Source organism: Zonotrichia albicollis, chromosome 2 (genome assembly GCF_047830755.1).
Source record: "Zonotrichia albicollis isolate bZonAlb1 chromosome 2, bZonAlb1.hap1, whole genome shotgun sequence".
NCBI classification, from domain to species: Eukaryota; Metazoa; Chordata; class Aves; order Passeriformes; family Passerellidae; genus Zonotrichia; species Zonotrichia albicollis.
Window position 1 is genome coordinate 109,566,417 of NC_133820.1, and position 23,830 is coordinate 109,590,246.

General features: G+C 41.9%; 1 protein-coding gene across 4 annotated transcripts in view; it reads left to right on the forward strand.

The window, feature by feature from the left end:
- TBL1X (transducin beta like 1 X-linked) overlaps nt 1–11,271 on the forward strand; it is a 192,717-nt gene extending 181,446 nt beyond the window's left edge. For all 4 annotated transcript variants that reach the window (XM_074535990.1, XM_074535989.1, XM_074535991.1 and 1 more), the window contains 6 exons: nt 432–553; nt 1,988–2,062; nt 3,949–4,076; nt 5,227–5,392; nt 6,130–6,231; nt 7,281–11,271. In XM_074535990.1, coding sequence (XP_074392091.1) covers nt 432–553; nt 1,988–2,062; nt 3,949–4,076; nt 5,227–5,392; nt 6,130–6,231; nt 7,281–7,307 — 620 coding nt within the window. In that variant the 3' untranslated portion in view covers nt 7,308–11,271. The remainder of the gene's footprint in view (nt 1–431; nt 554–1,987; nt 2,063–3,948; nt 4,077–5,226; nt 5,393–6,129; nt 6,232–7,280) is intronic.
- Nucleotides 11,272–23,830: the final 12,559 nt, after the last annotated feature.

Below are 23,830 nucleotides of genomic sequence, written 5' to 3' on the forward strand. Positions count from 1 at the left end.
CCCATGTGTTGTGTCTGGCATTCACAGGAACATGCTTGTCTAACCCAGATGGAATTATCCACACTTTTTCTGGGTTAGTTTTCTTTCAGTTTCATCACTGAACTGGGTTACAGAGGGATGAATGCTAGACATAACCCATGATATGCATAGCTGGGAGCAGAGAGGGTGGAGGGAGTGTTTTGCCCCGTCATGTAACTTGACCCAAAAGATTCTCATAAGTAGATGCTGTGCAAAGTATCCAGATTATCCATGGGAATAGAAAAGATACTCTGTGTCCTTCAGACAGTCCCTGTCAGCCCTGTAACTGCTGCAGGTGACAGACCAAGAACTAGCCTGTAGTCTGTTTCAGATAGGAGATGGGAGGAAAATTATTTGGGAGAGCTGTTTCTTTATGTGATCCCTGATATTCCTTCTGTTGTTTGTATTCACAGCTCCTGCTCTGGATGTAGACTGGCAGAACAACACTACTTTTGCCTCCTGCAGTACTGACATGTGCATCCATGTGTGCAGACTTGGCTGTGATCGTCCTGTGAAAACCTTTCAAGGACACACAGTAAGTTTAAGGAGTCCAAAATGTTGGTGGTAAAGTCACAGCAAATGTTACAATGATGGCAGATGATGGGTGTGCACACTGTGTTCTAGCAGCAAAGGTGTTACACCCCTTTGTTTCCCTAGAAGTATATTTATTCCTTGGGAGTGAGGGATTCACTGCCTGTGGAAGGGATAAAATGTTCTAAATCACTACAGGAGGCAACACCTCTGGCTTAAACAGTGAGAGTGTTTCTGAGCTGCAGACTTAAAGGCACATTGATAAATAAGATTCTGTTTTCCACTGGCTTAATGTCCTTTACTAAATGACAGCTTATGAACAAGGAGAGAACAGTTTACCTCCAGCCATTGTTCAGTTTTAGAATCAATTTAATCTAATAAGATATATTAAAGATTTCCCCACTCTTTCCTTGGTGGAATTTAATGGATGTCAGAGGTTGCTTTTTCTAGGTTCCATTTGTGAGAAAAACTGTGATCATTCACTGATCCATAATTCAGATGTTAGCTTCCAGAACTATGCATTTGGAGACATTTATCTTAGTCTGTGGTTAAACTGATATTTTGTGACAGGTTGTACATTCCTAACAATAGACTGGTGCTTTTTTATTATTATGTGAACTGCCCTGCTTTGTACGTGATCCAGATTTTCACTTCAAATATATCTATACTTGTTTTTAATTATTACTGAAACTTGTAAAATGTATAAAGAAAAATTTAAATATATTCCAGGATTGTTTTCACTGAGACCCTGGGCCAATTTATATTTTTAAGAAATAGTCTTTCCCTTTTTATAAAACACTTTTTTTCTCTTTACTTATAGCTGTGAAAGAGCATGGGAAACTTACTCATTACCAAGGGGATACACTAGGCTTAGTTAATTACAAAGTGCTAGAAAGACTGATAGAGAAAGCATCCTAAACTGTTTAATATTCCAACATGGAATTCATTTACACATAAACCTCTCTTTAGAGAGATCAGCACTGTTGTAGAGCTACAATATGAAGAATTGTCAAGTCCATAAAACAAAACACCCCACCAGTATCATTATTTTCTGTTGTAAATTTTTATCACCAGTCTACAGAACATTAATGAAAGAAATGCCCCGGTTTTAAAAAGAAGGTAATGCTGCATCATCAATCTGTCTGGGTTTATTTAAATCCTAGGAAATGATAAAAGGATAGGAGTAACTTTGAGCCAGAACACACATCAGAAGATTGCTTGTGTATATTGTTCACAAGCACAGGATGGTTCCACTCCAAAATGCCACTTAGATAGCATGTTGGGGAGGCAGCAGTGCTTTTGTTCGCCCCTAAAAGCACCAGCACTGTAATTTGTGGGTGAACTTGTTCCATGCATAAACCTTGAGTGCCCTCTGCTGAGTGCCCATTACGATGTAGTGACTGGAATATTTGCTTAATAATCTCACTCTTGATTTCAGAACGAGGTGAATGCAATCAAATGGGACCCATCTGGCATGCTACTAGCATCTTGCTCTGATGACATGACATTAAAGGTAAAACAATTTCCATTCCTGTTTTTCAAGAAGTGAGGAGAAAAAACTATGTCTCTTTTTCAGTCTTCTCCAGAATGATGGTAGTGTATCACTTCAAATTCTGCATGAACAGAAGTTTCCACTTTGTCCTCTATTTCTTGAAGCAAATCTGAAAGATTGAAGGCAGAGAAGCAAACACAGGGGAAATTGAGGCATCCTGTCCAAATAAGTGTTACATGACTGCTATGCCATTGTCACAAAAAAGTCATAGTTTAGTATAGATAATGTAAAGCTTGAGCAGCTCAAAACCCTTTCTCATTTTTCTTTTCCAGCCACATCAAATGAAGGCTGTCTGTGTAGGAGTAGCTATATGATGTTATAGCAAAGCCCTCCTGCTGGACTGCTGATTTATGCTGGTTACCTGAAGAAAGCAAATATCCCAGGAAGGATTTGGCTTTGTGGCTAGAATTGTACCAGCAATAGTTTCCTTGCAGTATGGTTGAGTTAATTAAGACTCAGATCTCTTTGCACTGCTGATTGACACAGCTGAAGCTTAGGACCTGAAACTGAGACAGCAGCAGAATTTGCAGATGAGAGCTAAGTGAATGTCAGCGTTATGAATATTTCCTGTTCATAGGTGGATTGACTTCTGCTCTGTCTTTGCCACATACCCACTGAGGTTTTCATCATTCTGGATTCCAGATGTGTTATTGCAGGCTAGTGACAGAGCTGGAGATTTACAAAAAACAGGGGCAAAAGGCAGCAGCTTGCCTGTCACGCTGCCACAATGCACTATTGTATAACTGTTCTTGCTGTGTTGAAACATCCTGACCCAGTGGTGACACATCTCTTTGGTGCCCAGTTGCATGCTGTGTTTTAAAAGCCACTATGGTTCAGTGTTGTTGCCAGTTCAAGTTCCTGACCACTGAATTTGGCACAAGAGCCAGTGCTTTGCTGTCCCTGGCCTCACCTGTTTATAAAACCTTCCGTGACAGAGACAGCAAATGCTCCAAATTAAGGCATTATTCTTCTTCCTTTTCCTTTGTAAATCAGTCCTCTCCAACTTTTTTCTTCTCTATTTTTGGAATTCACAAGCTTTTCCTATAACTTCTTGGAACGCGCTGTCTGTCAGCTGTAGAACATGGCTGAGCTTTGTGTAGCATTTCCAAAAGCAGTCTCAGGTACACTGATGGGAATTCAGCATAAGAGCACATCATTCTTGTGGTCAGACTTAGAGCAACTGAGTTAAATCATTACAACATTTTCAGTATGTCTCTGAAACCAACTTGACTAAATTTGTTTTCCGTGCTGTGAATTCCTTCATCATACTTTCTGAGTTAGCTGAGAAAAAGAGGTACTAAATTACCTGTCATCTCTGTTGAGCATATTCCTCATCTTACACTGAAGTGTTTGGCCATGTAACACTACAGAAACAGCTGATTGTCTTCCATCTTCTATACTGTTAAAAACAGGTGGAAGACAAATGGAGTTCAGGAGGAAAAGGAAAATTTTGCTAGCATAAGAGAAAATTGCTGTGTTCTAAGCAGTTGCTGCAATTTTTTTCTTGTCCTTTAAAATGACTGCTGTTGCAATGTATGAATAAAATTCTGGTTAAACTTCTTCGAATAGATAAACTTCTGTGTGAAAATAGTTACAGCCTTTTGGAACTACAGCAACTCTTTAGTTCTTATCTATTGAATAAATACTATTAAATGTGTAACTCTTCTCCCTACTGGAATTATTGTAATGCATGTGCCAAATTGCTGCATTAATAAATTATATTAATGTGTATTCAGGTGAGTCAAGATCTCAAATAAACAAGTGTAAGAATAACATAGAACTGAAATAATTCAGCTGAGAAGAGATTAATAATGTTGCCATTTTCCTCCATTATTCCTCTGATTTAGATATGGAGTATGAAGCAAGACACTTGTGTACACGATCTTCAGGCTCACAGCAAAGAGATTTACACTATCAAATGGAGCCCTACAGGACCAGGCACCAGCAACCCAAACTCCAACATCATGTTAGCAAGGTAAAAAATACCTCTCTTTCTACCCTGCCAAGAAGGATCATCGTTCTGACATGTAACCCTACTATCACTTTGCCATCAGTCTTCCTGCAGACAATTCCACTGAAAAGTATCTGTGTATGTAAGTCAGGAGGATAAATACAAAGAGAAAAGATTCATATTTGAAAAAAGAAGGGGAACAAAGAAAGAAAATTGAGTCATGTGGTATTTAACTTTTCAGCTGCCTTGATGAAATGGTTGTAAATTTGGCATTGCACTTTCACATCCAGCATTGCAGTGCTGGGAGTGAAAATCTTGCGGCAGGTGCTCTCAGGATTCAGGCAGCTGGAATGGTTTGTAACTGGAGTCATGCAACTCACCTGGGCAGTTGGAGAAAATTTTTTTAGCCTTCTTAGCTAATAGAGAAAAGCTTGGATAGGCTTTGAAGTTCCACTTGAAAATCTGTGCAAAATTCTTCTTTGAGCTTAGGAAATACATTTACCTGTAGAATGCCAATTGATGGTAGTACAGTGGGTTTATCAGATCAGCTCATGGCGTGTGCAGTGTGGGGAGAAGCTGTATCAAAACTCCTTAGTCTGGGAGTGGACCTGGAAGAACCTCACTTTCCTGGAATTATTCTTTTAATATTATTTTTAATGCAAATTATTTCTTTTGTCTTTCTCCAAGCCCACAGTTTGGGATTGAAATGGAATGTAGCAAAAAATATATGAAAAATATCACTGAAACAAAGTGAAAAGAGCCACAGTTCTAGAGAAGTATAAAATGCTAATTCATTAAACAGGGTGAATCTATTAGGAATAAGATCTCTCTGGGCTCATTTAGCCCATTAATGACAAGATATATTTGACCTTCCTGAATAACAGGAGGCAGAATCTCAAAAGTGGGGAGTTTGGCCTTCTTAGGGCTACATAGGGCACACCTACATAGGCCTTAACGGTCCTCATACAAGAATTCAGTTCTACAGCTGTAGTTCTTAAGATAAAAAACATACAGGCTGTGGTACATTTCAGCTTTTCTGTTTGAAACATTATGTTTTGCTTAGCCAAGGGGAAAGAAAAACCCTGTGGTATTCTCTTTTACCATCTACAGTCTCACAGTACAAGTTGATTAGCACCCAGATGATTACATTCTCGTGTTTGAATACTTCTTGCAGTGCTTCGTTTGATTCCACGGTTCGGCTGTGGGACGTTGACCGAGGCGTCTGCATCCACACATTAACAAAGCATCAAGAGCCTGTCTACAGTGTAGCTTTTAGTCCTGATGGAAAATATCTAGCCAGTGGATCCTTTGACAAATGTGTCCATATATGGAATACTCAGGTACTGTTTTGCCTCGTGTGAAGCACATCTGGTTTAGGTGACACATTAACAGCAAAAGCTTAAATGGAGAATGTGTGTACCTAGGTCATGCATGACCTGCTTGCCAGGGTGAGCCTGCTGGTATTGGCTGGCACAAATCCATGGCAGCTGAGTCACTCAGGTGCAGTGAGGTGACTGCCCAGAACAGTTGTGCTTTGTATGCTATAACAGGTAGCATGCATGAAAATAGGTATGTTGCTTTGGGTCATCAGCTTTGTGAAGCAAAGGTGTAGGTTAGAAATAAGGGATACTTTTATTTAGTTACAAACTGACCTCAGCTGTGAATCTAATGCTCCTTGCTTAGATGTTGTGAAGAGTGTACAGGCAGGGGACTGGTGATATTCTGGAGAAAAGTGGGATGTCATAGTTCCACAGATGTAATTCTGGGTACTGGTACCTCACAACCTGAATTAGCAGCAAACTCTAGAGAAGAACACATCAACCTAACTTCCCAGGCCTTTACTGTTACAGAGCTGACAAAAAAAGATGTCTTGAGTCCTACTGTTTCTGGAGGAGCCTGTTGCTCTTCATTGCAAGGACCACTTTCCTGACTGTTTCCTAACAAGTTTCCATCACAATATGGAGGTGGCCATAGATGGGTGATCTGAACAGCTCCCCCTTTTAACACAGTGTCACATGACAGAGAAAAAGCAGGGGAACTTCTGTATCCAATGTGTGCATGCTGTTTTGCTTTGTAGAGTGGAACTCTAGTCCATAGCTACAGAGGCACCGGGGGCATCTTTGAAGTCTGCTGGAATGCTAGAGGAGACAAAGTGGGAGCAAGCGCGTCAGACGGATCGGTAAGGATCATCAGCAGCGCAAAAAGTGGGGGGAGATTTCTTTTCTAGGAGCATGAACAAAAAGCAGGGTGCGGTATTTGCCTCCTGGGGACAGAGCTGAAGATAGAGGCAGCTCAAGACACAATAAGTTGCTCTGTGTGGTGTATTAAAAATGCTCCTGCTTTGAAAGGTTTTGAATGCTAGGAGGTGGTGTTCCTGTTGGAAATGAAGAATGCTTGTGGAATAGGTGAATACTCCTGAAGATACCAATGACTTCTAAATACGTATTTGACAAAAACAACAGTAGTGTTGTTTCTATCATTATCTGTCAGCTTTAATGAAGAGCAGATCACAGCAGTCAACTCTGTAACAAACAGTTACCCTGGGGCTTTCAGAGTTTGATTCTACAGAAAAATATTCCTATTCCTTTGAATAGGAATAGATAAAGGAGGAAATTTTCAGCATGATACCCAAAGATTTTGTCATGTGGTAAAAGAGAAATATTGCCATGGGTACTGATTATTCCTTACTATTTTTTTGCTGTTAATGTTACTTCTAAAAAAATTCAATTGTAGCATGATCAGCTTGTGCAGGACACACCTGGCTGGCTGGCATAACTACTTCAGAGAGTATTTTTCATCTGATTTTAACAAAGGGAACAGCTATGACATGATTCAGTCGTTTCAGCTTAGCTGTGCCTTCTCAGTGCCATGCCTGGCTCCCAACAGCTGCTCCAAATGGGCACCTGTCCACTCTTATGCTTGCCAAGCCTGCATCTGTTCTGGATATATTTCAGAAGTGGAAGTGGACATGATATTTAGGGAACTGAATAGATCCCATAACCTTACACCAAAATGTTTGTTTGTAAACAGTGAAAGCCCAGCTAAGTGTTAAATGTGTGGGTTTCACTTGGGCTCTCTGCCATGTCAGTTTGTCCCTTTACTTGTGTGCTGATTTGAGGCTGGGGAGTGTAACATCCACCTGGCTGGTCCACCTGTGTACAGGGTGCATGACTGGGATTTCCACATCACCTTCACAAATGTTCTTAACACGGGCTCTTCTCTCCACAGGTTTGTGTTCTAGACCTGCGGAAGTAAAAGTGAAATGTTTTAGAAGAAATTTCAAATGGACCAGCAGTGAATGTGTGGGGAGAAGCACTCTTCAAAACTATTCTTAACAGCTCCAGAACTGTACAAACTTGAAGAAAGTTAGAGTGTACCGTGAAACTGACTCTCCCTGGCCACAGGTGACTTGTATTTTGTCCGTAACCTTCATCAAGGAGTAAAATCGCAGTCACTTCAGAGGGGGAGGGAATGGTTTCCACCTGGAACATTCAGCCTTGGAAGCATGAAGCCACCAGCTAGGCATTGCACTGTTTGGTTTGCATCTGAGAACTTGCTCTGATGGCTGGGGAAAAAAAAAAAAAAAAGCTGTGCCAAAAAAATTAATAAAAAGGAAAAAAAAAAAAAAGAAAAAAAAAAAAAGAAAAATGCTGTGATAAACCAAAAGGGAAAAAAATCCTCCTCCATGCGGTGTTGTATTTTTTCCTTCCAATTTGGACACTACAGTTGCTCTCCCAAAGGACGTTCAAAGACCAGTTTGTACTGATGAAATGCTCAACTTTGTAATCACAACACTTTCTATTTTCTAGACTACTTTTTTTGTTCAGTGGTTTTTCTATCAGCTGGAATATTGCAGCCTGGAGGATCCCAGGCTTAGGATGAAACTTTTGTTTTCCTTTTATTTCTCTCTTCCACTCCCACCTTTTCCTTCCTTTTTTTTCTCCTCTTTCTTTTTGCCCCCCTTTTTTTTTTCTTTTCCCTGTATGCCCATAGTAGATGCAGCCAGGTGAACATGACAATGAAAATTTTTGACAGACTGCTTCTCCTCTCCTCTATAACTTCCTTTTCCTTTCTTTCTCTCCATTTAAAAGAAAAAAAAATCCTCCATGCTTCAGATCTTAGCGTCTCAAGGGCACTTTCAGCAAATTGTGTAATAAGTGCTTTATATAAGAATGCAGTGCTGGGGAAGATTTTTACAGGAGAAAGATGACTTTTAACAGAAAGAACCCAGTGTATTTTTGGAAAAAAAATATTTTTTATGTTAAACAGTTTTAAAAGCCTAAATGGCCACAAAATGTAGACCAGTTGTGTAATTCAAGCAAAAAGAATGACAGAGTCCAGGGAACATGAAAGGCGCAGTATCCTTTTTCTCTCCTCTCTCAGAAAGTGCTGTAAGAAAAAATGGTGTTTTATACAAGAAATACCAGTCCTTTACTAAAGTCCTTTTCCAGCAGCCAGCCATTTGCATAGTCTCATTCCATTTTTTTATGGCTGTTTGATGATGTAAACTTATTCAAAGAGATTCAGAAGCCTGAGACTATAACATTCATTTTCTCTAGTCTGTATTTCTGTTTGTTTTCAGTAACCAGGAGAAAATGCTTGTGTGTCTTCTTTCCTTGAGAGATAGTTCAGATTTTGACAGAATATGGGTTTTGCTGCCGGTGGCCTTGCTGAGCAGTGCTGTCTTCCACTGTTCATTATTCCAGTCAGTCAGTGGGGCTTTGCCACTGACTTAATGAGACCAGGTGGACTGAAATCCATTGACTGCATCTGTCACTGCTGAAGAATGGACTCTCACCAAGCTCCTGTCCATCCATGGACCACACACACCCAAAGGCTCTGTCATTGCAGTGGGTGGTGCTGCTGTCACCACGTGTGTGCTGCATCCTGCAGGGAAAGCTCTGGGTCTGCACTTGCAGGGTCACGGTCTGCCCAGACTGGTCTGGCCTCGAGGGTGTCCTCAATGTGGTGCTCTGGAGCAATGAATTCATTAGCTTATGACATCCTGTATAAATTCTATCTCAACGTGTAAACCACTGGAAAGTTGTGGGGTGAAATGATCAGAACAACAATGGAGAGTTCCAAAGCACCATGAATCCAATCCACTGTGGACAAGATTTCCTTACTGCAGCTGTGACACCTGCACAGATGCCAGCTGAAGACTGCACTGCTCTAATTGAGGAAATGACAAATGCAAAGAAGGACACATAGGCAGAGTTTACTGAAAGGGCTGCAAACTATAAGGCAGCCTTGGGGTGGTGTCAGGCATGACTTAGATCCTCAGAACTGGCTGACTCATGCAGGTGTCTTCTCTACAGCCTAGGCTAGGATCTGTAGGAGAGAGTAGACAGGCCACAAACCTCTTAACAAATGTAGAACTTTGTGGCCCAGAGTCTCTGTAACACAGCATCATCCCCTTGGTTTGACCACAGCTGCTGGAGGTGTGATTTGATCTGAGCAAATCCAGAGCCCTCGGGCTGAGCTGGTGGTGTGAGACCTGCTGAGCTCCAGGGCATCATCCTGGAATCTGAACACCATCTTTTCTCTGGAGCTTTCTTCTCTGTATGCTTGCATCTGTATGGATCTTACTCCTTCTAGTGGAACTAGACACTGCTAGCTTCAGCTGCATTTCCTAAAGATACACCTTGGGAAAGGAGAAAAGAATAGAAAGAAGTAACTGGTGAAAAGAATGGAAAGAAGTAACTGCTGAAAGTATTAGTTGAAAACAGTTATGTGGTATTATGGTTACTAATGATAGTTAAGGTTGTTTGTAATTTATCTCAAATAATTGGATGCCAGGCAGTATCAAGGATTATTTTTGGTGTTAAATGCTTTTATGTGCTGGTTTTAGTTTTTTTGCACCAAGAGCATGGCTGTAAATCACCATGTGGCAGTTTTGCACTCTTTCCTAATAACCACATGTACCTGCTAATTTAAAGTCACTCCTTTTTTTGAAAAAAAGAGGACTTGCTCAAAGAGTCTTGAACTTGAATACAAAGGCACAATGTGGTTTTGTGACGCGTTGTTGGGACAATGATCTGACTGCAGTCATTGCGTGTAAACGGTTAAATTCCTGCGCTGCTTTTGGGGCAGTTCTGAGAATAACAAGCAGAAGTTGCTGGTCTGTGGGAGGGCAGCACTGATGGGGCTCTGACCTTGCCTCTGTCCCTTGAGTGACACCTGAATAGGCCAGACCTCAGGGTTTGAAGAGGTTCATTTGCTCAGTGCTCCATGGCTGGCTGGCTCCACAGCCCGTGCTTCACAGTTGTTCCCAGGATAGCTACTGTAGAAAACAGGGCAGTGTCTGTGACACTTGTTCCTTTTTTAACATTTTTTTAATTTGTCAGAACACCACTTTGCTTGCCTACATGGAGGTAAGAAAGCAAGAGAAACAAAATTTGAGTATCAATTGTTTTGCAAAACTCATGTGTGAGAGAGGCTGCTGCTCCAGAAAGTTTTCTAGATGGACCATCAGAGTTAAAAGCAGTGTATGTGAGGAGCTAAGAAAATTCACTTTTCTAACCTTCCACAAAATCCTGAAGACTGGAAAGATGCTGTAGTAGCATTTTTGTAGCTAGTTTTCAACTGAAATGAGAGCTGTTAAGGAAGGCAGGAGGTGGAGTTGCAAAGGTTAATCTTAACCTAAGGACATGGTTTCTTCAGGACACAAACAGTGGGGGCAGAGAGCTTTTCCAGGCTGCAGTTCCAGGTGGGAGTCTCAGCCCAGCCTGCAGCACTGAGCTCCTGGGAGCTCTCCCTCCCTCCCTCCCTCCCTCCCTCCAGCAGCAGCACAGTCCCAAGCTGGCAGAGCCTCTCCGTGACTCCCCTGCAGCAGAGCTGCACAAAGCAACAGCCCAGGGCACTTGCTAAGATTTCTTCCTAGAATTTTGTTTAGAGTTCTTTGTAACAGAAGAGAAATGGAAAACCTAAGTGACCAAGCAGGATTGTGAAACCATCCAGAGACTTGCTGGATTTTTATTATTGCTGGCTGTATGGAACTGGCCTGGGAGTGAAAAAAAACCCAGTTTCTGAAAAACCACTATATTCTGTGGGTTAGAAGGATACTGAATCTTTTATGTAGGAAACACTGGGTCCCTTATGGGGCAATAAAGGGCCTGACTTACAGGGTTATACACACATTAACCCCATGCTACATCTTAGAAATTTCCTTTTAATTTGTTAAAAAAAAAAAGAAAAAAATAGCTAATTTTAGAGCCAAGTGAAGTGCACTTTGTCAAATGTAAGGGTCTGCTTTGTTTTTGGGTTTCTTTTTCTTTTTCCCTTTTTAATTTTTCCTCCTTTTTTTTCCTCTTACTGCCTTTTTAAAAGATGTGGTTCTTTGTCAATTGCAGAAATGTTCTTTCAGCCACTCACTGAAATTCTGAATTCTGGCTTCTGCAGTTTTTATTGTCTGTGTCAGACTTGCAGCCAGACTTGGTTCTCATTTAAGCATTTCCCAGGTTCTGTTGAAACAACATCAACCCTTATTTTGTTTCTCCCCCACCCACACTTTCTTCAAATTCACCTTGTGTATTGTAGCTCATTTGTTTTAAGGAGAGAATCAACAGATCATATTCAGTGTCTTGAATAAATTGCTATATTTTGATATTAGAGAATTCTGTGCGTGTTGTTCCTTATTCTTTTCTGATTGTTTTGCATCCTGCACGTAAGAGCTGGGGCTGAGTGACTGAAATTGTGATGTGGTGTCACAGCTTAAGTTGTGATGTGGTGTCCCTGGCCTGTGGATGTTTAAAAACCTTGACCCTGGGTTCATAGGATTTTGTAGTACACAGGGCATGGACACTTTAGCCTCTGTTTTTCTTTACTTTATTACAGATTACCACAAACACCACAACTCACCATTAGCAAGTACACCTATAATAAAGAAAGCAAATATATATATATATATATTACTATTACTAAGTAGTATCTGCAGCATTGATATAGCAACAATCAGTGATACAGCAGCAATAAATTTATAGCAACAATCAAATATAGCAGCACCCAATAGTAGTAGCAATTAAGTGTGTATATATATATATATATATATATATAAATAATTACAGGTTACAACTAAGTTGTTACTGCTGAAACTTGGCATTAATACAACAGCAGATAAACTTAGGAGAAGTTAATCACATGTACAGATTGGACACCAAGCTGTAGATCTCAGAAGGGGCATCCCAGAGGTGGGAGGATGAAAGAGGCCAGCCCCAGCCTTGGGCTGAGTGAGGGAGCAGTAGAACAGGCAGGATCTCCCTTCAGGAGCAATCCATGTCACAGATTTTGGAGTCAGCAAGGCTTCCCCAACAATGATTCAAGGTCTTGCAGACCTGTGTAGGAAAGGGACAAGGATGTGCAGTGCAGGAAGAGAAAGAGAAGCTGATTTGGATAGAAAATCATCTCTATCATAGAGACATAGGAGGGTTCAGGATGCCACCACTTTGAGCAGTCAATGGATGTAGTTAATTTCTGGTTTTTTACCTGGGACACCTGACAGATTATTATTTCAGTTCTGTTTTGGAACTTCTCCTGCTCTTGCAGTTGAAACAGTGGAAGTTACCAATACATTCTTTCTCAGGATGTTATCCCCTTTTTCCAGACTATTTTTCAGCTTTTCAGGTGATGTTACTTGGACTTGCACTTTCTGAGGGTATCTCAGGATGTCTCTGGTACCCAGATGCATTTCAGAGATGCTGGCTGCACTTCTCAAGAGCTTCTGGTGCCCAGGCTCACATCTCCCAGGCTGGCTGGTCATTTCTCTCCCAGAATTTTGGCAGACTTCTCCTGTTGAGTACTTTTCCCTTCTGAATCAGGTCGCCTTTATAGCTGTTCCCATCACATGTTTACTGTTTGATTTTATTTCCTCCAATGCTGTATTTATTGGAAATTTATACAGCTGGTAAGGAACCAATTTGAGTAAGATTGGGTTGAAGTACTTTTTCCTTCATATAAGTTTCCTGATAAAATAAATTGAACTCTAGTTCTGATCAAGGTAAACCATTAATTTTTCTTTACCCAGGCTAAAATTCAACCTTGCTTAAGCAGTTGGAACTTTTTGAAGAACTTCACATGAGTGGAATATTCTGAAGTTGTTGCAGTCATCCTCTGTGTCAGGAGCTCCCATGGGCTCCTTTCTCTGCTTAGGGCTTAAGGCACTGACCTGAAAGGATGCAAGGGGAGGGGATTGCTCAGCATTAACAGGCTGAGTGTTGTGTAGATTTTGGTTGGGTTTTATTCCAGCAAATGGTTTCCATGGTACCTGGGGGGATTCTGCATGAATTGGGGTTCTGGCTTTGTGACCATGTAAGAGGCTGAACCATTGACCTGAGCTAAGGCTGATTGTCCAAAGCCTTCAAAAGGAATTAGTGCTCAGAGCAAAACCAGTCCTGTGTGTCACATCATCCAGCTCTGAGGTGTTTAAGGACCCAGATCATTAAGTTAGGATTGATATATAACATTTGGAAAGACAGAGGGGCTAGAAAAGCTGGTGTGCTGGTGATGAGCACCTCAACATATCATATGTTCAAAATAACAGGATGCAACGCACTTCCATGACATTTGTGCCAGTTCATGTTCTGACTCAGCACTTACATCTTCATAACAGCTTCTCAAAATAAAAAATATGAGAGCCAAGGAGACAGCTACAGTGGGGCTGGAGCTGCAGGGGTAGTGCTATATAAAAGTTCTCACTTTACCTGCTTCTTAAATAAATGCTATGTCATGGTCCTATTTTTAGTCATGTTATTTTCCAGGCATGTTTTCAGACAATGTATGACTGTCAAGCTAAAATTGTCGTTTAGTTTTCCTGCATTTATCCTATATATATATATTTACTTAGCCTGAAAATTATGTGACAACTAACAGTGGAAGCATTGAGCAGTCCTAAACATTTGCTTCTCACTTCTGTCAGTGTGCAGTACAATTAAGGGCACTTTTAGAGCTATTCTGGGAAGATGTAATATTGCAGCATCTCACACAAAACAACTCCTTTCCCTGCCATCATTCTGTGTATCATTTTCAGCCAAGGGTGAGATCAGCACAGACCATTAAGAGCACATACAATTTCATATTAAAGCTCTGTGGTATAAAAAATAATTTTTAAAGCTTTGAAGTCTTTTAAGTGAAGAAATTACTCACTTGGCAAGGAATTTATCATCATTGCTGACTCCTTTCCCAATAGGAAGGAAGATCTTTTGTTTCCTTAGAGATAGGTTTTTTCCACTTCCTTTTGAATATACTCAAAAAACCAAAAGAATACAAAACCTAATAGTTGCAGGAAAGCAGCTATATCCTCTTTCATGGCCGCAAGGTCTAATATCATTTACCTTCAAAGAAGAAGCCTTGACTTCACCATGTGATTCATTAGTCATTATTTCAATACAAGAGATCAAAAAAAGATTCTGCTCATCACTTTGCTGTCCTTCCCATTAAATACTGGGACAAAGTTGACATCCTTGTCCTTCACCAGAGTAATTCATCACAGTCAAATGCACAACAGACAAAAATGGATTTGGCTGCAAAGCACTGCCATTTTGCAGTTCCAAAACTGAGAATTACCTCTCTAGGCTTCTGAAAATCCGTGGTGTCAAGTGAGCATCACATCCCTACAAGCTGTGTTGCAGTTCCTGAAAAAATTCTGAGTATTTTCTTGAAGGGAAATACAAGAGGGCATTTGAGGCACCCTGCAATCCTTGCAGTCATGGTGTCCTGCCAGCTGGACTGGAAAAGTGACTGAGTGCCTGCAGAGAGCAGTGTCAGTGGGGGCACTGTGGGGAGATGACTGAGGGTAAAATGGAAACGGTGCAGAAATTACAGGGAAAATGCAGCTGCTGCTCCCTGGAATGAGCATGGTGGGCACATCTGACCTCCCACACACAACACAGTCTAAGGGGGACTAAACAGAGCATGGAGCAGAGTAGAGACCACAGCCAGGGTTTGTCCAAACCTGTGCAGAGAAGGGAACTCAGTGGTACTTCCTAGCTGAAAAGCTGCTTAGCACCTGAAAAACAAGGGAGAAAAAGGAAGCCCTTGAATTAGCAACCATGACAAAATCCCTCTCCTTGCACTGACACATCCCCATCCCAAGGTTATCTCAGGTACTCTGCTGACATTCCCACCCCCAAGGTCCCACACCCTCAGTGAGTGAGGTGTGTGGCTCAAGTCACTCCGTCTCCGCCTAAATATAAAGAAATAGTATAAAAGTAAATTAAGAATGGGAAGAAGTCAGGGAAGTCTCCAGAGTAACTTCTGGGATCAGTTGATGTAGGGGAGTAGAATCTAGGTAAATAAAGGTAGTATAGAAAGTAACCTTACCCTCTAAAGAGTTGCAGCTGAGCCGAGTATTAAGGATTAGGTGCAGGCTGATGTTAACAGGCTGCAGTTGTAGCCAATAAAGAAGAGTGCTATAAAAGAGTGGATTGGGTGGCTGAGGTGAACTGGAGTCAGTTGGCTGCTGTGAGGATGAGGCAGAGTCAGTGCTTAGAGGAGCTGCTCTACAAGAAACATCAAGGAGGTATGAAACTCTAGCAATATGGAACCTTTGCGATGCAATGGCAATAGATCTCTTGCACTATGATGACAGCAAGTTGATGGGATGAACCTTCTTCTCTCCCACAGGAGACACCTGTTGGGCAAGATCTGTATTCCGTGTTCATGGAATGATTTTCTCGAGTTAAGTTTTGTTAGTATTGGAGCTTGTCACTGTTGCTTTTAATTATACATTGCTTTGGATATATATTTCAGTCAGACACTATCCCCCCAGCAATCCTTGAACCCTGTCATAGCTTCATTAATAAAAGGTATTATTCTGTAACCTGTTAATGTGAGTCCTTCAAGGGTGTTGACAGAGAAATCAAACATTAAGGGTTTGAGAAAACTTCCCCTTTCCATGTGACAGGCAACCCAGACTGCCAAAACAGAGATCTGATGGGAAAAGCCCTCAGCTGGTGTTTCCTTCCTTGAAGCCCTGGACAGTGGCTGCTTGTCAGCTTCTTTCCCAGAGGCTGGTTTGGGGAGAATCATGAGAAATTTGTGTGCCATGAAATGGCCGTGTCTAATCATTCACCACTCACCTTCCTCCACAGAGGATGACCAAGGCAGAGAGCCTGTGCTCCAGTCAGTTCACACAGACATCCTTTTTTTTTCTTTAATATCCCCATTAAAAGTCCATGTCTCATGACTTGATCAAAGAATACATATCAAAGCAATTTTTAAAAATGCAACCTTTCTAATCCACCAACATTTAGAGTGGCATCCTGACTTAGGTCTGCTTCAGCACAGAGACATTGATGAAGACTGTAGTAAGAGCTATAAAAATCTATTCATAAGCAACATGAGTTTTTAAGATAAAAATTATAGATCTTCTATATAGAGTAGTAAAAAAATGTGTTGGTACAAAATAGTTTTTAAAAAATGCTCTGGACTCTGTACGAGAGTCTGCAAAAGATTAATAAATTGAGGAGTATTTCTCCAGATACAAATTTGGAAACTGAAGATGTCAATATGGGAAAGAACCAGCACTTCTCATCACTGTACAAGTTCCACCAGCCCCTGGAGACTGGGGGAGCAGTAGATTAACTGCATCCACCCCTGCAGACCCCTGATCAATACAAACCTCAGCATTCCTGTCTGTGCAAAATAGCACATTTCTGCCTGGTTTTGGTTTCTGCACTGACAGAGAAGCAAGCCGGTGGGGAGAGAGGGACTGGTGTGTGCACAGCTCTGAGCTGAGAACTTGTCCCACAGCTTTTATCACCAAACCTTACAAAACTTTTACTTTAAAAACAACCATCAACTGCCTGATCTATTTCTTGAACCAAGTCTGTTCCAGTAGGAACTGAAGAGCAGCACTCCTAGCAGAAAAGAAGTTGTTTAATTTTATTACATATCACCACTTGAACCACTCCTTCCCAAGTCTGAATCACAAAAGGGTTGGTGCTCATTCCTCCTTTGGTGGAATGATAAGCTGATCAGCTCCCAAAATGAAATTAATTTGAGAGAATGAAAACCATCTTGCTTTCTCCTGTACTATTTTGGCCTAATTCATTAATATGTTCTTTCTCCATGCTATACCCTGCATGCTTTGGGCTGGGGGAGATACCATTACCAGTTAGTGCTGTGTATCTGGGTTTTTTCTGAAATGGAAGGTCCATTTGGACAAATATAGTGGCCTCTTGGAGGCCCATGTAGTAAATCATTGCTTTAGTTGGTTGAAATAAAACAAAACCAACCAAACACCCCAACTGTCATTGGAAAATAGCCCTGAAAAAAAAAATTAGAGAAGGCAAAGCACTGGCAATTTTATGAGAAAATGTTGCTGGAATTTTTGATGGTGTGTTTGAAGGATATTTGTGAGCCCTGAACTGAATTTTTATTTTTATGAAAGTTATTTTTATGAATTTTATTTTTATGAAAGTTTAAATATTCTTAAACAGAATATTTGTTCATCACTTCAGGTAGTATCTTCTGGGGTGCTTGTTTTTTAATAAAATACAATAACATTTGGAGAAGAAAAACAAAAAAATTCTAAACCAAAGCCAATTAAATTATTGTTTATCCATCAGCAGAAACCATGTTTCTATGAATTGAAAACCTAGGGAGTACTTATATGTGTGTGTTGTGATGTGGGTGTTCTCTGACATCAGAGTTTTTTGGTAGTTGTACCTGAATATTTACCAGTTCCTTTCACAAGCAGAAGCAAGGCAAGAGGCCAGCCCACATTTTCACAGGTATGATTTATCAGGAATAAAGTGAATCCATTCAGTGACTATCTACAGCATGGTATCTTCACAAAATAAATGCAGACAGTACATGCCATTTTTGTCTCCCAGTAATGTACCAATAAAGCTAATATTTGAGGATGTTGCCATGAAAAAACAAACACATTTTTTTGAGGTTTTGCAGACCCAAAGCTAGCAGGCTGGTGCTCAGGCAGCTCTGCTGACAGGGTGCCAGGGGCAGGCAGTACCCAGGCATCTTCCCCAGCCCCATTGGGAGCCCTGAGCAGGGGCTGCAGCTCCCGGGGCTTCCCCTGTAAAAACACTGCCAAACTGGGATGAGGGATGTCCTGCCACCAAGGCCAGTATTGCTGGCATTTCTCCTTTCTTTTGGCCCAGCGGAGAATGAATTCTGTGAGCACAGAATTAACATTAGTTCTGTGAGCACAGTGGAGGGGCAGCAGCTCCCACTGCCCCATTCCCTGTGAGGTGATAAAGGCATCTGGAAGAGAGGAACAATTCTCCTTTGGAGCCTTGTGCCTGCCCCTGTGTCTGCAGCTTGCCCATTCATGCCTTCCACAGGTTTCCAGTTACTCAGCATTGGCCCCATTTCCAGTGACGTGGTGGAACTCACTATGACAGAGCCCAGCAAACAAGGGTGAAAGGCCTCTGTGACACTTGAAGATGCTTGTAAAAAATGTCTTGTCTTTGGCAAAATGTATTTTGCACAGGTAGACTTTTTTTTTTCATTTTAAATTCAGATATTAACTTGAAAGCATCTGGGTATATCAGCTTTCAGCCTATAAAATACCCCCTGGGAACTAAGGAAAAGCTGCCTTATCTGGCCTCCCCTGCATTGCTCTGGGTGTGATTGCATTCCATGGGGATGGCTGACTGCCTGACACGGGGCATTAGCCGAGCCGGGCTGTTACCCAGAGCACTCAGTGTGGCTGGGGGAAAGCTTCTGATCCTTGGCAAGCCAAGTCTGGAGCCTTGAGGAAAGGCTGGTGAGAAGAGAGGAATGCTGTGCTCCCTGTCACATGCTGCCACATGACCAGAGGCAGGGTGGAAGGACTTTCATTGCCACATAAAACATGGTGCTCAGTTGAGTGCTTTTGCCTGAGGAGGGACTTGTGTTGTTGCCTTTTTTTTTTTTCTTTTCCTCCAGAAAATTCACTCAGGATTTGCTGTAGCAGCAAACCAGGAGCAGATGCTGTCATGTGGCCACAGCTGCAATGAATGGCTGCCAGTGTTTTCTGCTGTCCTGAGTTGTGGTGCGCTCTGAGGGGGGAGGATGCTGCAAGGACACCCCACCCAATGCAGCTGGTTCCTCACACTGCACAAAACCAACCCTAGCACGTTCTTTTACACCCATGTCTTTAAAATGTGCCTCTTTCAGTAAGCTCAGTAACACCCACAGTGTGTTCAGTTCTCCTCACTCTCAAGGCTTTCCAGGAGGTTCACAGATGCTCAGGTGGGTGGGTACTCTGTGGGACCAGCTGGAGGGCAAGGATCCAAGGCCTGCCTTTACCCTCTGAGTCCCTCCCAGCTATGGAAAAGCTGGTGGAAAACTAGGACAGGAGAGGGATTCATCAACACAATTTGTCTCTATTAACAGTTTTGTCAGTGTCCCACTCCCCAGAGGAAGGAGCACACCTCAATCCCTCACAGCTCTTCTCCACTCCTTAAGGCCCAATTTCCTCCCCATAGAACTGAGGGTAGAATCTGCCTGAATTTCATCCCAATGTGACACCAGGGCACAAAGAGACCCACAGTGCCCTTGGCACTGCCACGTGCCACAGGACAGAGCAAGGAGGCAATAGTGCCAGGGCAATGGTGGCCACCACCCTGCCAGCCCTCTCATCTGCGGGCACTGGCTGTGCAAGGACTCAAATGTGCCCTGTGGAGAAGCCTGAAAGCTTCAAAAGCTTCTTGCTGCCCCAAAATGTGATGAAACCTGTAGGGGGATAGAACATAAGTAAATAAAGGTAGTATAGAAAGTAATCTTACCCCCTGAAGAGTTGCAGCTGAGCCAATTACTAAGGATTAGGAGCAGGCCTGACTTTAGCAGGCCACAGCTGTAGCCAATAAGAAGAGTGTTATAAAAGAGTGGATTGGTTGGTTGGGGGGAACTGGAGTCAGTTGGCTGCTGTGAGAAGGAAGAGGCAGTGCCTAGAGGAGCTGTCTGTGAGACTTATCAAGAAGGTACAAAACTCTAGCCATATGGAACCCTTGCAACGTAATGACAACAGAAACCCAGCAACCAAGAGATGCTGGAGCAGCAAAAAGTCTTCCCATCACTTTCATCACTGAATGGTTTCCCTATAGCTGCATGCTCAAATTTTCTCAGCCTTTTGAAAGCTTTACCTAGAAAACTCCATGTGGCTTTAGTGCCCTGAATGATCAAGAGTTTGCTTAGAAAGGTGCAGGAAGAAACCAACTTTCCATCCAGCTCAGAGCACATGCTAGGGAATATTAACCAGGAGAACAGACTCATGCCTGCATTCCTGTACTGGACTCTCTTCCCTACTCTCCTTTCAGTAAGATTGCATCTTCTTCAGCTGCCAGTTTCAATGTCCACACATGTGCATGTCTGTTCCTTAAAAAAATTAACAACCAGACATCATTTGACCTGTCTTATGTCAACTGTTGTGGTTTATTGATCATGTGGTTTATTGATCTTCCTCTGGTATTACTGTGAACTTGAGATTCCATAAAAATTTGAAAAATTTTTGGAGATCAGATAACTTATTATCATGGAAACACAGAGGGAAACACTGAAGTATAAGTCAAGTATGGTTATCCAGAGGATGGGCGGATCACATTTAATATTTCACTTTCTAGCTCCATGTATTCAGGCTACAGGAAGGGCTTAGTGAGAGATGTAGTTAGGGTTTTGTTACTCAGACATGTGGTGCACCTCATAAATGCAGAACTGTGGTATGCAAGAAATCTACCTATTCACATTGTTTGTTATTTTATTAGTGTTCATATTTCAGCTTTGTAATTAGCCTGAACATCTGGCCAAATAAAATAGTACTTAAATGTATGAGGCTGGCAGGTCAAATACGGAGTGCTTAAAAATAAGTGCTGGTGAATACAGAGAGAAGTTACTGTGTGTGGCTGGGTTTGATAAGCTGACTGGGAGGCCAGGAAAGTGTTTAATGGAGGCAATACCACCCTGCATGTAGAGATATCCTCTCTATGTGATTCCACTACACTAATTATATTTCAGTGCATGGATTCAACTATCTTTTTATTCTAATTAACATTTTTTTTCCTTTTGATAATTCCAGGAAGGCTTTGTTGTGCTCTAATACACCCAGAATACAAGAAGCTATAGTTGACAACTGCTGTACTCATGAAACAACACTTTAGCTACATGTATTTTATTAAACAGTATTTAATCCAGTTTTACTTCTGTTTGCTCCTGCTCTGAGTCCCACCTTGCTGTTCCAGAGGAGCTGCTGCCCTCCTGCCCAAGGACTGGGAGCAATTCCTCTCGCAGTGTGAGATGGAGACCAGAGTCTGACTGCACCATGGGCTTCAGGACTGACCAGAGCTGTCACTTGTCAGCCCAAGCCATGTTTGAAACTCATCCTAGAAAACAAATGTGCAGGCCAGAGACAAGCACTTCTTGCACTCACCAGGGCAGCCCTCATGACAGCTAAGCAGATAGAAATCACCATCAGAATGGAAGGCAGGATGTGTTTCTGTGTGCTGATGAGCACAAGGGTCTCTCAGCAGTGGTAGCACACTGAAGAAGGCAGTGGTGGTGGCAGAGCTGGACTGTCCAGGATGTTATGTTTGTAGTTTGCCCTAGCTGACCCTTGGGGGATGCTGGCCTGTGGCTGCTCCCTCACATGCATGCAGCAAACACATGGAGTGTGGACAGTCAGGAGATGGACCTCAAAAATATATTCCTGGTGGGAAGGGAGGGGCATCAGCTGCAATCCTTGAAGAAGGCAATGCTTTGCCTGATTTGTTGAATACTGAAGCAAGAACAAGGTTTGTGTAAGGTGAAATCAAATGTGGCCATGGTTACAGATGAGTAGAATCAATTATCATCCAATTTTAAGCTGTGAAGGAATCCTCCTGCACAGCCACTGGAGGTTAGGAGCAGCAGGTAAGGAGACTCTCCTCACACACAATTCTTTAATAAGTCAAAACCCATTGTCAGTGTGCTATGCAATGCCCCATATCAATTTCTAGATACATCAAAATTAGCTCAGTTTTCTTTCTTAGGCTCTCAGACAAGTCCGTATTTTTCCTGATGACGTCCCAGAGATAACTGATACACAGACACACCATACTCACCCCACCAACAGCCTGGAGACACCAAGAAGAGGAGAGGAACAAAGCCTGGTCCTTGCAGGAGGCTGTCCTAGAGCAGCTCCAGGGCACTGCCGGGGGCTGCTCACAGCTTGGGGGGTAGCACTGGGGCATTCCCCCTGTCCCTGTCCCACACAAATACCCTGAGCAGGGATGGGAGGGGGGGATTATTCATTCCCTCATCTCACAGGGCCTCTTGCTACAGCCTGCCACCTCCCAAGTGCTTTCATGCCACATAATTATTCCAGTGAAGGCAGAGACTGTTTATTTTGGTTTAGGGTTTTACTGCTTGGTCCACACCACAGCAAATGAAAAGGTTTACTAACAAATCCACCTCCACCTTTTTCCTGTTCTTTTGACCCCGGTTGTAATGAGTATTGCACTGAAAATTGTCTCTGTTTCAAAAGGCTCAATATAATCTGCTCATAAGTGTGCTGTCTCTTCATACTTTGGTAGGTAACAAATGATTGTGATTAAAATAAAGGGTCAGGTGATCTGCCAGTAGTTCTGACAAGGACAGCAGCAATAAAAAGCCATAAAGCCACAAAGGTTTCCAAAGGGCACAGTGTAAAACTTGCTACAAACCAAGCACAGCTCTGTAATGATCTGCCTCAATAGCCGCCCAATCATTGTTTAACACCTTTGTATCAAACAATTAGCTCAAGAAGCTGATTTATTTTAATTAGCCAATCAACATTTCTCAGTATTGTTTCTTCTGATCCTGAATTTGTAACCTTCCCAAGACTTCCCTGAGTAACACAGCAAGTTAAGCCTCATGTTATTTTTGCATTAACATTTCAGCTGCCTTTAATTTTTATTATGATTATTATAATTATTTTTTTTTTTTTTTACAACAGCTGAAACTGACCTGTGTTGGAAACGGCCAGGAAAGTTCAGCCAAAGTGGATGTGAGCAGGATTGAAAGCCCAGGCCTGGTCACATGCTGAAGAAGAGGAGGGTGATTATTTGGGCTCAAGGGGCTTCCACCCTGCCATCAGTAAACTGTGCTGTAAACTGCTTCCAGCACAACCAGACAAATCACATTACTTCTATTTTTGGTATGAAGTCAAAAGCTTAGGGTAGACATAGTAATTATTGTTTCTTAACTTTCAGCCATTATGGGGAATTGTTTGGGTGTAGGTACCTAGGGCACTGCACAAAAAGAGGTGTATCTGAGAGGATAAGGAGAATGGACTTAATGTCTCTTCGTTCAGCACATGAAGGTATAAAACAGAATCCTCCTCAGAGAAGGGATTATTGATTTTTCTTGTTCTGTTTTAGATGAGCACTCAGAGCAGGGAAGTGTTTTATGCAAATGTTGTCTCTTAATGCACCTGCCCCAGCAGCCACTCTCCTGTTAGGTAACTACACATAAAGATCAGACTGAATCTGTACTAAAAAATAGTTAGAGAGTTTATTTTTTCTTGAACCTGGCATGAACTGGAATCTTTGTTCTGAAGTGTTTGTGGAGCCTGTGCTGGGCTCAATTTTTTTTTTTTGATAAAGCCTTTCAGCTCCCTGGATAAAACCACACCAAAAATTCACATACAGAAGCTAAAAGAAGGCTATGTCAGTGAGAGTCAACACAAACAGGAAATATTTGTGCTGAAGTCAAAAGTTTGCTGTCACTAATGCTTTACCAGACTGTAAAGGCTGGGAATGAAGGTGTCTCAGAAATCCTAGAGCTGTGTTCTGGGTGAGGAATTTTATGCTGAGCAAGACAAGCAA